General features: G+C 42.3%; 1 protein-coding gene across 2 annotated transcripts in view; it reads left to right on the plus strand.

Annotated features, from left to right (window-relative positions):
• Positions 1-12854, plus strand: part of pdzrn3b (PDZ domain containing RING finger 3b) — a 123667-nt gene that overhangs the window by 4453 nt on the left and 106360 nt on the right. The window contains exons 3-4 of one of the 2 annotated variants that reach the window (XM_036983345.1): positions 521-612; positions 1685-1792. In XM_036983345.1, the coding sequence (XP_036839240.1) occupies positions 1787-1792 (6 nt within the window). In that variant the 5' untranslated portion in view covers positions 521-612; positions 1685-1786. The remainder of the gene's footprint in view (positions 1-520; positions 613-1684; positions 1793-12854) is intronic. The other variant, XM_021609446.2, reaches the window with a different exon arrangement.

The following is a 12854-nucleotide window of genomic DNA, read 5'->3' on the forward strand; positions in this document are numbered from 1 at the left end:
GCTGTGAAATGGGTCCTCTGCCCTGGGCTGATAACCTTTTTATGACTTCTGTATTTGCTGTCTCACAGACGAGCATTAATGATTCCATGGAGTCCTCTGACAAGAGTGTCAGTGTTGAAAATATCAATGCTGACTTGGGATCCGAGCGCATATTCACAAAGATTCTTAGAGTAGGAGTGCTGATATATGATCAGTTTGGCCTTTTTCTAGATGATAATGAATATAATAATATTTGACAGGAGGGACCAGATCCAAGATCGGCACTCCTACTCTGAGATACTTTTGAAAATTCAGGAACTGGGTCTCCCATACATGGAGCCTCTCTCTGTCTCTCTCTGTGTGTGCAAAACTGGCCCCGTTGAAATGGTGTTCGCAGTATCTGTTTCACTGGGAAGAATGTGTGCCAAAGGGTTCCACTCAGGGGTGTTTTTCTGGGTTTCATTACAACATCCGAAGCAGATTTTTTTTTTCTTAATTCCATGGTCTTGTTGATTTGTAACCTTTTTCGTTCCCTTGACAGAACCATACATCAAGCTCAACCCAAAGAGAGTCCAGAGGATACAGTCAACTTGCTCGCAGTGTTTTTAAGGCTCCGGATGAATTCATAAAGAGGTCACCAAATCCTCCACAAGAAACGATTGATTTGAACGGAAATAACATAGAGGCTTTGCAGCTTTTGACACATGGCATTTTCATCCTTGACTGGGGTTGATACGATGGGGAGGTCAGGATGGGTTGGGTCGCCAGGATAACTATGATTAAGGGCTGGCCTTTGTAGAAAATAGAGGGTCTAAATGCTGGGGGATTCATGGCAAAGCATCGGGCCTCTCACACTGCCCTGTTGTAACATTCCGTTGGCACTCCGGGCCATTTTTTTGGGTGCATCGTGTTGGTTTCACAGTAAACACTGTGCTGTGATGAGCTCGGATAAAAGAGGAAGCAGACCTGAAATAATTAATTACAGCATTCACAGCTTGATTTCTGAGGTTTCTTTAAGTATTCCATAAAAATGTAGCACAGAATTGCACGACTTGGCAGAGGTGCGGGTTGGATTGATGTGGTTTTAAAAGGAGCTGAGATGTATGTTGGCAGTGGTTTTGTTAAGCCAATCATAGCTTTTTCAACTCAGGGGTCACAGCCTCACCGATGGACGCAGAGTGTACCCATCCAACACATCCATTCAACATTTAGCCCCTCTAAGGGGATGGGTCGTAGTCGCACTCTCCAGCCCTGGGAAACATGTCAACTGGCAGGCCATTTTGGCACTGGGGTTGTGTGGACCACAATATTAAGCCCTGTGTAATGTGCACCTGCAACCCACTAGTGAGTCACTGCGGGCTGTTGATCCATGCGGTTAATCGCTGGGTTAATCCAGGCTGCGTTGATGACTGCGGTTGTGTTCACATGTGACTGCAGGGTGTCTCTGACCCTGATTGGTGAGAATGGGTAATGGGAAAACCATTTAGAATTGTCTGCATATTATCCTTAGGACCTTTGGAAGTAGGTTAGGCAGTTTTAGCAAGAGACTTGTTTAATATTTTAAAGATCTTATTTTTACTGAAGAATTTGATGTCGATTATCATGTATTTTAGTTTCATTTTATTTTTGTAGTCATCTTCAATGGTTACAATGATTTTTTTATCCAATGTGATCCATGTGTAATCTGAGGTAGTTTCTCCCACAGGACGACCATGATGGCCCTTCGAATGAAGGGATCTTTGTATCTAAGATTGTTGAGAACGGACCAGCAGACAAGGAGGGAGGCCTTCAGATCCACGACAGAATAATGGAGGTATGTGACCTGTACCGTTTCATGTGAAGGCCAATTCAGTATGCAGCCCTTTAACCATATCTGAAATCTTGGTATTCACATGCATACGTTGTAATGTTAGCACCAGAGAACCAGATACTCTACAACACCCTAGCACACAACAGTAACCACTTCAAGCAGCAGTAACAAGTGGCTGAAATCCTGCTGTTCATTCAGATTCATCATAAGCTCCCTTGACAATAGACAGATTGAGCCACCAAAACCGACAGCAATATACTTGGCGCCTAGTGACTTAAGACCGCTGGGGCCTCCAAGTGGCCTAGTCGCCTGGTCTGTAAGGAGAGATTAGTTCACGTGCCGTGTGAATGTGTGTCAGTGTGACTTACTGGGAGAAGGGCTGTGTGAGGGGGATACCAGGGCGAACCGGTGTACAGGGTTATATGAGAGGACACCTCTTGTTATGCTCAGTTAATAGCCATTCATCTTGAATCAAGTTAAAAGAAAGCAAATGAAGCTTAAAGGTGCAATATGCAGAAATCTCTCCGGCATTTCCTGGTTGCTAAAATTCAAATAGTAATTTCAGTATATGTGACAAAACAAGAAATTGGGTCCAATGTGTGTAGAATCATTGTACCATCTAAACCGCTGTGAAATATATTTTCAATAGCCAAAAATATTGTATTTTCAGCTGTTTAAGCTGGTGTACAAAACCGAAAGGAAAAGATGCAAAAATGTAATTTAAGAACGGGAAGCAAAGAAATGGCGCACATAGAACAGATGTACCGTTTATTAGACTTGCTTTCAATGTTCATTTGGTCAGGTCATCCAAAAAGTGTAATACTGCAGCTTTAAAGATGTCATTGGACCCACATTGGTGTTTTTGTCTCTGTATTGTCTTTTGACTTAGTGGGGGAGAAGTCACAGAGAGGAAGGTGGAGAACATTAAGAGAATGAGGACATTGAGGATGGAACTAGGGACCCTATTCAGTGACGCTCTCTCAAGATGAGTGGGGTGACTAAACAAAACAGAACCAAATAAAAAACATAGTTGCTGATTCCCCGGGGTGCTTTTCATTTGATAGGGGATCTAATATCAGAGGTGGTTTACGTTTCTCAGCAGCCATCTTTGTTACAGCTAAGCTGTAAAAATGACCTTGTCATATACGGATTCTTCCCTGGTTGAAGAGAGATGTGTAATTGAGTCAGTTCAGTTGTGTTTCCTACCTGGGGTGATGGAAGTCTCAGTGGGACCTAGTGATTCACTGAGGGGGGGAAATGAATACCAAGAACCCACCGGCAGTTCCGTGTACTGTACTCTCAACCCTGTGTGGCTAAACCAACAGTAGCCTCATCCTGCTATGTGGGGCGCCGTGCACAGCTGGAGCGTGCATTTTTAAACCTGCACCACCGGAACCCTTCCAGGTACTGCCTCGTCTCTCCCACATGTCTTCTGTTTCTTTCTTTCTTAAGCACTGCTCAAATGGCTCCTGCTTTTCTCTACTTTGAGGTTGGAATCACCGTGATGCAGTTTAAATGGTTGTTTGTGGGTGTGGCACATTTTTATTAAGTTCCTGGCGTTTTGTTATGCAGGCTAAGTGAAAGTTGAAGACTGTAATTTGTCCAAATCCACATAATTTATATTTTTGGTGGTATTACGCCCATTTTTTTTTGCTCAGATTCTTAACAAAGGACTGCGTGACCTGACAGCAAACAGGACATGGGTGTCACACGTCATGTTTTAATATTCTGATATCATTGTCCCTATCCCCTTTACAGTTGGGCCTGCGCAGGTGTGTGAGACGCAACAACTTCAGTGTTTACTCCTCACCCACAACCCATTTCTATTGCCTTTTGAAAATCAAAGCTTTTTTCTTCTTTTTTTTTTTTTAATGAACACCATTTGAAAGTAAAATCCCATCATGTGGATCACCACTCATTTCATGCGCCACAAAAAAAAGCTCCAGTGCCTTGCCCAGCTGTGGTGATCAGCTGGCGTAAATGGAGCCATTTACATAACATGTGGAACTAAGACGTAATAACAAGTTCAACTGAGGAGGCAAAAGCACTGGGGTCACTTCTTTCATACCTACTAACTAGTGATGAGGGGGGGGGGGGGGGGTCGATACAGTTAATTATCGGGATATTATTCTTGATGCATCTTTTTTGACAATACCACAATGTTGTTTTTGCGCTAGTTGGCCGTGCCAGCTTGTTCTCCGTCTACTTTCTAAACACTGAGCCAATTCATTTTCCGCACTTTTCCGCATTTTCCGCACTAAAAAAATGTATTTCCATGACTGATCAAAACTAGTTCTCATGGCTCTCTTGTCCCTCTGCAGCAGATGTATGGTGAGCAAACACGTTTGGAACGTCGAATCGCAACAAAATCAAAGTATCGAATCGCAATCCATATCGTATCGGCACGGGAAGTATCATGATAATACCGCATCGTGAGGTCCCTGGCAATTCCCAGCCCTACTACAAACACACATAGTGTGGTGTTCGGTCTTCCTCTTGTGAAGGTGTTAGTTCCAGTAAGTATACATGGATGTAACATGTCCATGATGATCCAGGATTGTTCCTCCTTAACAGACTCTTAGTGGAGGAGTGTGATCATGGCAGATGTCCCTCCTCTGCACCACTGCTAACACTTCAGCCTGGGATGAATCTGCTCATGAATGCCTCCTTGTTCAGCACAGACATTTTCTTGTAACTTGGAGCAGTGTTTGCTTTTGCTCAGTCTCCACGAGCTGAAATTGTAATACATAGGTTTTATTCAATTAAACTCATGGGGCTGGGTATAGGGCGAAGAGTGTAATGTACCTACTCGAAAGGGGACTTAGTTTCGCTAATGTTTTCACTTTCGCTTTGAAATGAGAGAGCTGTGTTGAAATAAGAAATGGCGTTCAAGCATGTCTTCCTTTTTTTTGGGGGGGGGGGGGGGGGGGGGGGGGGATAGCTAGGCAACTTTTAAAAGGATATTATCTATTTGGCTGCCCATTTCATCTAGCCCCAGTCTCCGAGGCATTGATAAGTTCTTCACATTGACAATCCACACATGTGCTGTGTGTGTATGACACCACAGTGACGCAAACATTGTTAGAGCCAATAGAAATGGAACACAAATGTGTGCTTTGCGGTTTTTGTCTCCAGGAAATGGCGCAGGATATTTACTCATGTCTCACATGTTATGCTGAATCGTAGCATCTTTGTTTGAATGACTAAACCAATGTCACAATCCTAAAATGACTGCCTGATCTTCAGGATCGAGTTGTTGTTTTTGTAGGCATCCAAGTGCAAGAACAGGAAGAGAACGAGGACGCTGAGCCTGAGACTACAGTTGTAAATGTCACCTTGTAAATCCTCTGCAAACACTCAGGTCATGGAGGGCGAACAACAACAACTACTTTAAAAATAAACCGACATTGAGGAGATGCCAGTTCTAGTCTTGGAGGACATGTTATTGCCAGCAGAAATGTGTCCAAATTTAAAGTTAAACTCAGCGATATGACGTTGCCACGAGCAGCGCCGGAGATATTAAGATGAGCGAGATGCAACACTTCGCTCACACGGTATCTGCTCATGTGCACGGTTTCGCTTCACGCTGGTAGCCACGGAACCAAAACAGCAGAGAAGTTGAGCCTTGCGGTTCAAGGTTCTGATAGATGGAGCTGAGCAGGAATAACACAACTTTGGGCCACATCTCTTGTAAATGTCCATTCTATGGTGTCATCAGCTGCGTTTTTATTTAGCTCACTGTCATATGGTACTGATTTTAATGAAAGTGCTTTAGGTAATTTTTTTCTTCAGAAACGAATGTGATTTTTCTTCTTTGGGCATTAGGTAGTTTATTGTTGTTAGAAGAGTGACTTCACAGTTTGGCTCCACAGACGTGCATTGACTAGCCACCCTGAATAGAACCGAAATAGCATGCAATATGTTTCTACACAACACAAACACACCGGGCATAACATATGACAATATTTATTCACAGGCAATGACTTGTGGTTTTTCTAATCTGCTTGGAAGTGCATGGGGAGGACTGTGGTGGAAAAATTGCTCCGTTTACAACCACATCAGTACTGCAGTAACACTATTTTGACAATGATAATATTATATTTACCTCTTGACTCAATCAACCTCATTGCATTTGACTTACCCCTCACCCTTCCCCTTATTTTTATTGACTTTGAAATGTGTATCATAAGTTCATGGAAATATGTTTAACTGCTACGACTGACTATTGCAAAAACGACAATGTAACATTTAGCTTTGGATACCTACTGACTGCCGTTTTGTACCCCCACAAATTCCCATATTAGGATTGAACACTATTCATCATGTCAATTCTGTGAGCTGGTCCTTAGAGAAGGGAGGAGGTGACATCCTCGTCTAAGGTCTGGAATTCTGCAGGCCACACCAGAGCAGTCCCTCCTTATCTTCCTGTGACCGCTGAGCTGTGAGGTTACCCACAGTGCACCACTTAACACCCCATACCTCCCCCTAGTTATTTTAGTGACGACTCACCAGCCAGACCCTCCCGGTGCTAAATGGCAGCCATCTGTGGAAGATGGCTGATTAGAAATGTGAGTTGAGTGGAGGGGCGACCAAAGCATGCATGTTGATGAGGCCTAATTCTGTTTGAAGTCTTGGTGTTAGCATTCCTCCCACTTCCCGGGCAGGCCAGGCTAGGGGGACAGAGATGTTTGGACAGTTTGAGGGAAAACCAGCTCTGCTCTGCTGTGTTCCCACTTGTTGCAAAGTGGCCCTGTCCCTACCCTATAGGGAAACATGGTGATCGCCCAAGTTTCTGCAAAAATAAATATTCTAAGCTTTTTTCTTAAAGTTTTGCTCAAAGAGAGTAGTTTGCGAACGTTATTTTTTAAACCAACACCACCTTTTGAAATATATATTCAATCTCTCAAAGTAATTTTTTTGTATGTTATCTAAAATTGTATTTCAATCACGAGTGAACCTCTAGAACTTGGGTTAAAAGGATTTAGGGATATTCGTCATTTTGTATTACAGCTTAACTGTTTTAATTCAGTATTCATTGTGAATGAATTGACTAGAATTGGATGTACTTCCAGTACATGAGTCTGTGATAGATTTAGACCTTTCCCAACCAGGGCCCCTCTCCTTCTATTCCCCTCAAGAGGGACAGAATGCCAGTATGGTGTGGGCGGTCCGTACCCACTGTCACTAATAAGTTGTCACAGCACATGGCATCTTGGACAGGCTGAGTCACAAGTTCCCATGTGTTATTTCTGACCCGGAGGCTATGAGGAACAGAAATGGCAGTTATTTCCCTAAGGGGATCACATGTTGTTTGGCATCCCGAGGCAAGAAGCAGGCCTTTGTCGGGGCCTTTATTGAATTTAGGCCCCCGTGCAATTGGCCTCTCTCTCTCTCTCTCTCTCTCTCTCTCGCTGTCTGTGTTTTTCTCTGTTTCTCTATTGCTCTCTCTTGCCCTTGCTCCCTGCTCAATACTCCAGTCTCTTTGGCCCTCCCTACTAAAGAGCTCTAGTCTACAGGCCCGGCAGGCAGGCCAGTTTCAGCAGCACAGGAAGGCACATTCCGAGGCTCTCTGGCTAAGCTAAGGCAGGGACATTAAATCAAATGCAACTTTTAAAGAGGCCATAATCAGCTTCTGGTGGTGGCCGCTGCACTGTGCCGGGCGCACACACGGACAGAATGGCCGCCTTTGTGGTTTAAGCAGTGAGTGCCACCGACTGGAACAGTCACAAGGCACATCTTTGTTTTCCCTTCTCCATAGGGAGCAAGGTTTTATGAAGCTGTGGAGTGATTACAAATACAACCCTGAGAGGGTGTGATGTGAACTCGCTCCTCGGCGGTGCCGGCCAGCTCCTCTTTTTCTGCACCGCCACTGTACGCCAATGCCACACACCAAAAAAATATAGCATTTTCCACTGTGTTTAAACGCCGTCCTTCCTCAAAGGAGAGCCGACGGTTGATGATTTTCATGGAGACACTCTGTCTGGCCTACTGTAAATGTGTTTGCTTTGCTCCGACACCAGTCTAGTTAAAGGTTGGCTCGGCTCTCTCTCTTTATTCATAGGGCCCACTCCCTTTAATTTATGGCCCCTGAAAGGTTTAGGGGGCAGAAATAGACAGGCGTAATTAAGGATGATTTTCCTGCCAATTAATCATTGGTATTGTGTAAGCGACTCAGTAACAATAAGCTCAGGTTACCAGTTGCTCTCCCTGTCGGCCCCTGACTCCCCCTGTGGACTGCCCACTGTCTCCCTAATTAACTACCCCCAATTAAATGCTAATAGGCTGATTAACAGACCTTTGTTGTGCTGTATTGGCCCGGCATTTCCTCCTGGTGGCCCTCTGAAATGTGTAAAGACTGCAGCACGTTAATCACTGCCCACTCTTGAGTGATCTCTGTGGGCTCGGCAGGGACCGGTTTGGCCAGCTTCACGCTCCACTGTTCTCCAGCTTGTTTCACTGTGATTGATATCCTTACAACAACAAAAAAAGCCCAGAGTCTGAACCACCGTTGTTTCTATGATTTCATCTGTGTATTATGTGAACTACAAAAGTCAGGGAGGACCAGCGATTTAAGAAATGCTCCATGCAGTAAAATCAATTATGGGACAAGGGCTGCTTGTCATAACCCACAGCTGTACACTTTAGGATAAATCACACATAATGCTGACATGCATGTGGTTTGGGGTGGAAAGTTTGGGTGTAGGGTTTTATTGATAAAATAATCATAATTTTATGGGAATGGAGCTTTCCTAATATGGAGTTTAACAGATGGAAGAAGAGAAGTATATTTTCCTTAAGATACTTGGGACTGGGAGGTTTTTATGACACAGTCCAGCATTGTAGTGAAACATGGAAGTACTTTCCTGGTTTACTTCCTGGATATTTTTTTCCTTTCTTCTAAAGTTGGCTTCAGACTGTGTGTGTGGCTGTTCCTATCGAAATAGCCATACTTTAATTTGAACAAAGTTTGTTCAATATTTCAACGGTCACTTTGTGTTCCAACATCAGTCCCTTCAGCTGGCTGTATAGATTTCCAGCTCTACAGATGTCTCATTTTCTATCATAAAGCACAAGAGTGGATTTAATGTGTTCTCTTCAAATGGAAACTGAATTAATATTCCATTTTTCACCAGTGCTTTTTAATCGGGTACATGCGTTATGTTGAGCTATACTGTATATGCTGAAATTCATGGCAGGAAACTCTTCTTGCAGAGTGACATATAACAAACACCCCATAAAAGGTCTTTGTCCACCTGCACTGCAGCCAGACCTCTGTCTAAACTGCTTGGTAACTCAAACTCACTTTTCCATTGGAATACAGTCAAAGCTCTCCCAGGTGCCAGTGGGTGTAACTGTACAGTGTTTTGCTTTGTAAGGGTCTTTGGATTTTATTCAGGGAGAAGAACACAAAGTGTGTATCATTGTACTACAGGTAATTCTCCCTTTTCTGACTTGCAGATGATGGGTGATATCTGAGCTAATTAGAAAACATTGCCTTGCATGTTTCTTTATAAAAAAAATTATCTACTGTACAAGTCATGCAGAGAAAATGCTCTTCCATTTGCAGTACGTCACAAAGAGACACCTGCTCCAACATCTCAATAGGCTGTTGCCTGTCTGGACAGTGGACGGGTCACAACGTGTCATTGGATGCTGGAACGGTATCCCAGGATGCTTTGATGTAACACAAATTCAAGGCTTCGTGGTGGCAGCCTGGCCTCCATTGTACAACACCTTCATCCATTCGCTAATCCTGACAACATGGGCAGCTTTAGAATTCTAATGCTCCCATCCTCGTGAGCCGTTTTTTTTTCAAGAGGGTTTGTAGATAGACGCCCTTTGACCTTGCAAGAAAAGTGTAACCGGGCGGCTGCTGCGCACCTTTCTGATGCAAATGTGCGAATAGAAAAACAATGTTCGTCAGCTTGGTTCGTTACGCATTACTCTGGTCTTTCCTTTCTCTCTCTCCCTTGAGAGGGATGTTTCGCTTTCAAGTGGTACCTTTCTGTCTGAATTAAACCGTTTTCTTTAGAGAGAAATTTCCAGAACTTCCACAACTAGGAAGAGGTTGAGGAACACACACACACACACACGTGGAATATATAAGCTCAAAATATAAGCTTATTTTACAAAATTATTTGTAAACAATGTACAGTGGCTAGAAAAAGTATGTGAACCCTTTGGAATTACCAGGATTTCTGCATAAATTGGTCATATAACTTGATCTGATCTTCATCTAAAGCACAACAATAGACAAACACAGTGTGCTTAAACTAATAACACACAAATTATTGTATTTTGTCTATACTGAATACCTAATTTAAACATTCACTGTGTAGGTTGGAAAAGTATGTGAAGCCCTAGGCTAATGGCTTCTCCAAAACTATAGTTTTGGCAAGTCGGTTAGGACACATTGTGCATGACACAAGTAATTTTTCCAACAATTGTTTATAGACAAATTATTTCACTTAGAATTCACTGTATCACAATTCCAGTGGCTCAGAAGTTTACATGCACTAAGTTGACTCTGCCTTTAAACAGCTTGGACAATTCCAGAAAATGATATCATGGCTTTAGGAGCGTCTGATAGGCTAATTGACATAATCTGAGTCAATTGGAGGTATACCTGTAGATGTATTTCAAGGCCTACCTTCAAACTCAGTGCCTCTGCTTGACATCATGGGAAAATCAAAAGAAATCAGCCAAGACCTCAAATTGTAGACCTCCACAAGTCTGGTTCATCCTTGGGAGCAATTTCCAAACTCCTGAAGGTACCATGTTCATCTGTATAAACAATAGTATGCAAGTATAAACACTGTGGGACCACGCAGCCGTCATACTGCTCAGGAAGGAGATGCGTTCTGCCTCTTAGAGATGAACGTATTTTGGTGCGAAAAGTGCAAATCTATCCCAGAACAACAGCAAAGGACCTTGTGAAGATGCTGGAGGAAACCGTTACAAAGGTATCTATATCCACAGTAAAACAAGTCCTATATCAACATAACCTGAACGGCCGCTCAGCAAGGAAGACGCCACTACTCTAAAACTGACTCACTGGGAATGTGATGAAAGAAATAAAAGCTGAAATAAATCATTCTCTCCACTATTATTCTGACATTTCACATTCTTAAAATAAAGTGGTGATCCTAACTGACCTAAGACATCATTTTTACTATGATTAAATGTCAGGAATTGTGAAAAACTGAGTTTAAATGTATTTGGATAAGGTGTATGTAAACTTCTGACTTCAACTGTATCTCTAAAAGCCTTGATGTTCATCAGTCCACGGTAAGACAAATTGTCTGCAAATTTAGAATTCAGCACTGTTGCGATGACTGCAAGAGCACAGTGCCGAATGCTCAATGAGGTTAAGAAGAATCCTAGAGTGTCAGCTAAAGACTTACAGAAATCTCTGGAACATGCTAAAAATCTCTCATGAGTCAACGATACGTAAAACACTAAACAAGAATGGTGTTCATGGGAGGACGCCATGGAAGAAGCCTCTGCTGTCCAAAAATAGTCTAACGTTTGCAAAAGTGCACCTGGATGTTCCACAGGGGCTACTGGCAACATATTCTGTGGACAGATGATACTATAGTTGAGTAGTATGGAAGGAACACACAACACCTTGTGGTGGGAAAAAAAGGCACAGCACACCAACATCAAAACCCTATCCCAACTGTAAAGTATGGTGGAGGGAGGGTCGTGGTTTGTGGCTGCTTTGCTCCCTCAGTGCCTGGACAGCTTCAATAAAGACATGAAAACGTATAATTGCGTGTGTTATTAGTTTAAGCAGACTGTGTTTGTCTGTTGTGACCTAGATGAAGATCAGATCAAATCTTATGACCAATATATGCAGAAATCTAGGTATTTCCAAAGGGTTCACATACTTTTTCTTGCCACTGCAATTGTAAACTAACATAGCCTCAAAACATGATTAAAACTATAATTTTGACATCACAAATGGTCAGTCTTTGTATTCATAGCTCTATAAATGTATATGAAAGTGGTTACATTTCTCTAGCCCCATCCCGTAGCTTTTTACCAAAACAGTGGTGGGGTGCCTACGCTTTGTTATTGTTTGATCTGCAGATTACACCTTTAAATCCAGAAACATATCTGTTTTTCATTACAAGATGTGGGGGAACATAATTTAAGCAAAAACCACAGTCATTGCCAATGTTCCCACATACACCAGTATGGTATGTGTTTAAATGGTCTGTGTTGCTGAGTTGGGTTACACCAACTACTAACTATCAAAGCTGCAGTGTTGGTTAAAGCTACAAGAGTGTCACAGAAAAGTGTTTCTCGATGCGTCATCTGCTGTTTCGAATGTATGTACAAGCACAAAGGATGTTCAATCTCACTTGGCTCACTATTTGGGTTGTTTTACAAAATGAGTGCCTTTTGCGTCCCTTTGATATTTTAAGTAGAAAATGTGCACGAATATAGCATTTTAAAAGGGTGTTATATTAAATATAGTGCCCTTTGATGTAGACCACATGGAGAATTCAATAAATCATATTTTCAATATGAATAAAGAGTTGCTAAAGTGGCAAAATATTATTTTTCTCGTTGTAATATGGTAAAAATATTAGTTATTTTTACATTTTTTATAAAAGAAACATTGAACATCTAATAGTCAAATCACAGTGTAAAAACAGGTGAGCAGGTTCTACTCGTTTCAGCCATTTTCTGGTATTTTCTGGTGGAAAACTCTGAGTGGGTCGAGCATAACACATCAACCCTGTTATCCATAGATAGATAGGCTAGACATTTTTTTAGGTCCAGTGCACTCAAAAACATGATTTCCTGTGTTTTTATATATATATATGTTTCCACACTATGAAGTTGTTCATAATTACACAGTATTATTCCATGATAATGCCCTTTTAGTGCAAGAGCTGTTTGAAACGACTGCCTGAAATCTCAGCTTGTATTGTTGGGATGGAGTTTTGGCCTGCCTCACCAGGTGGTAAATTTAGTTAATAGGCCAATAAGAAAGAGAGATCCAAACCTCACTGCCAATAACAGCTCATTTTAAATGTTCCCCTCCCAACTCAGA

This window comes from Oncorhynchus mykiss, chromosome 7 (assembly GCF_013265735.2).
Source record: "Oncorhynchus mykiss isolate Arlee chromosome 7, USDA_OmykA_1.1, whole genome shotgun sequence".
Classification (NCBI taxonomy): domain Eukaryota; kingdom Metazoa; phylum Chordata; class Actinopteri; order Salmoniformes; family Salmonidae; genus Oncorhynchus; species Oncorhynchus mykiss.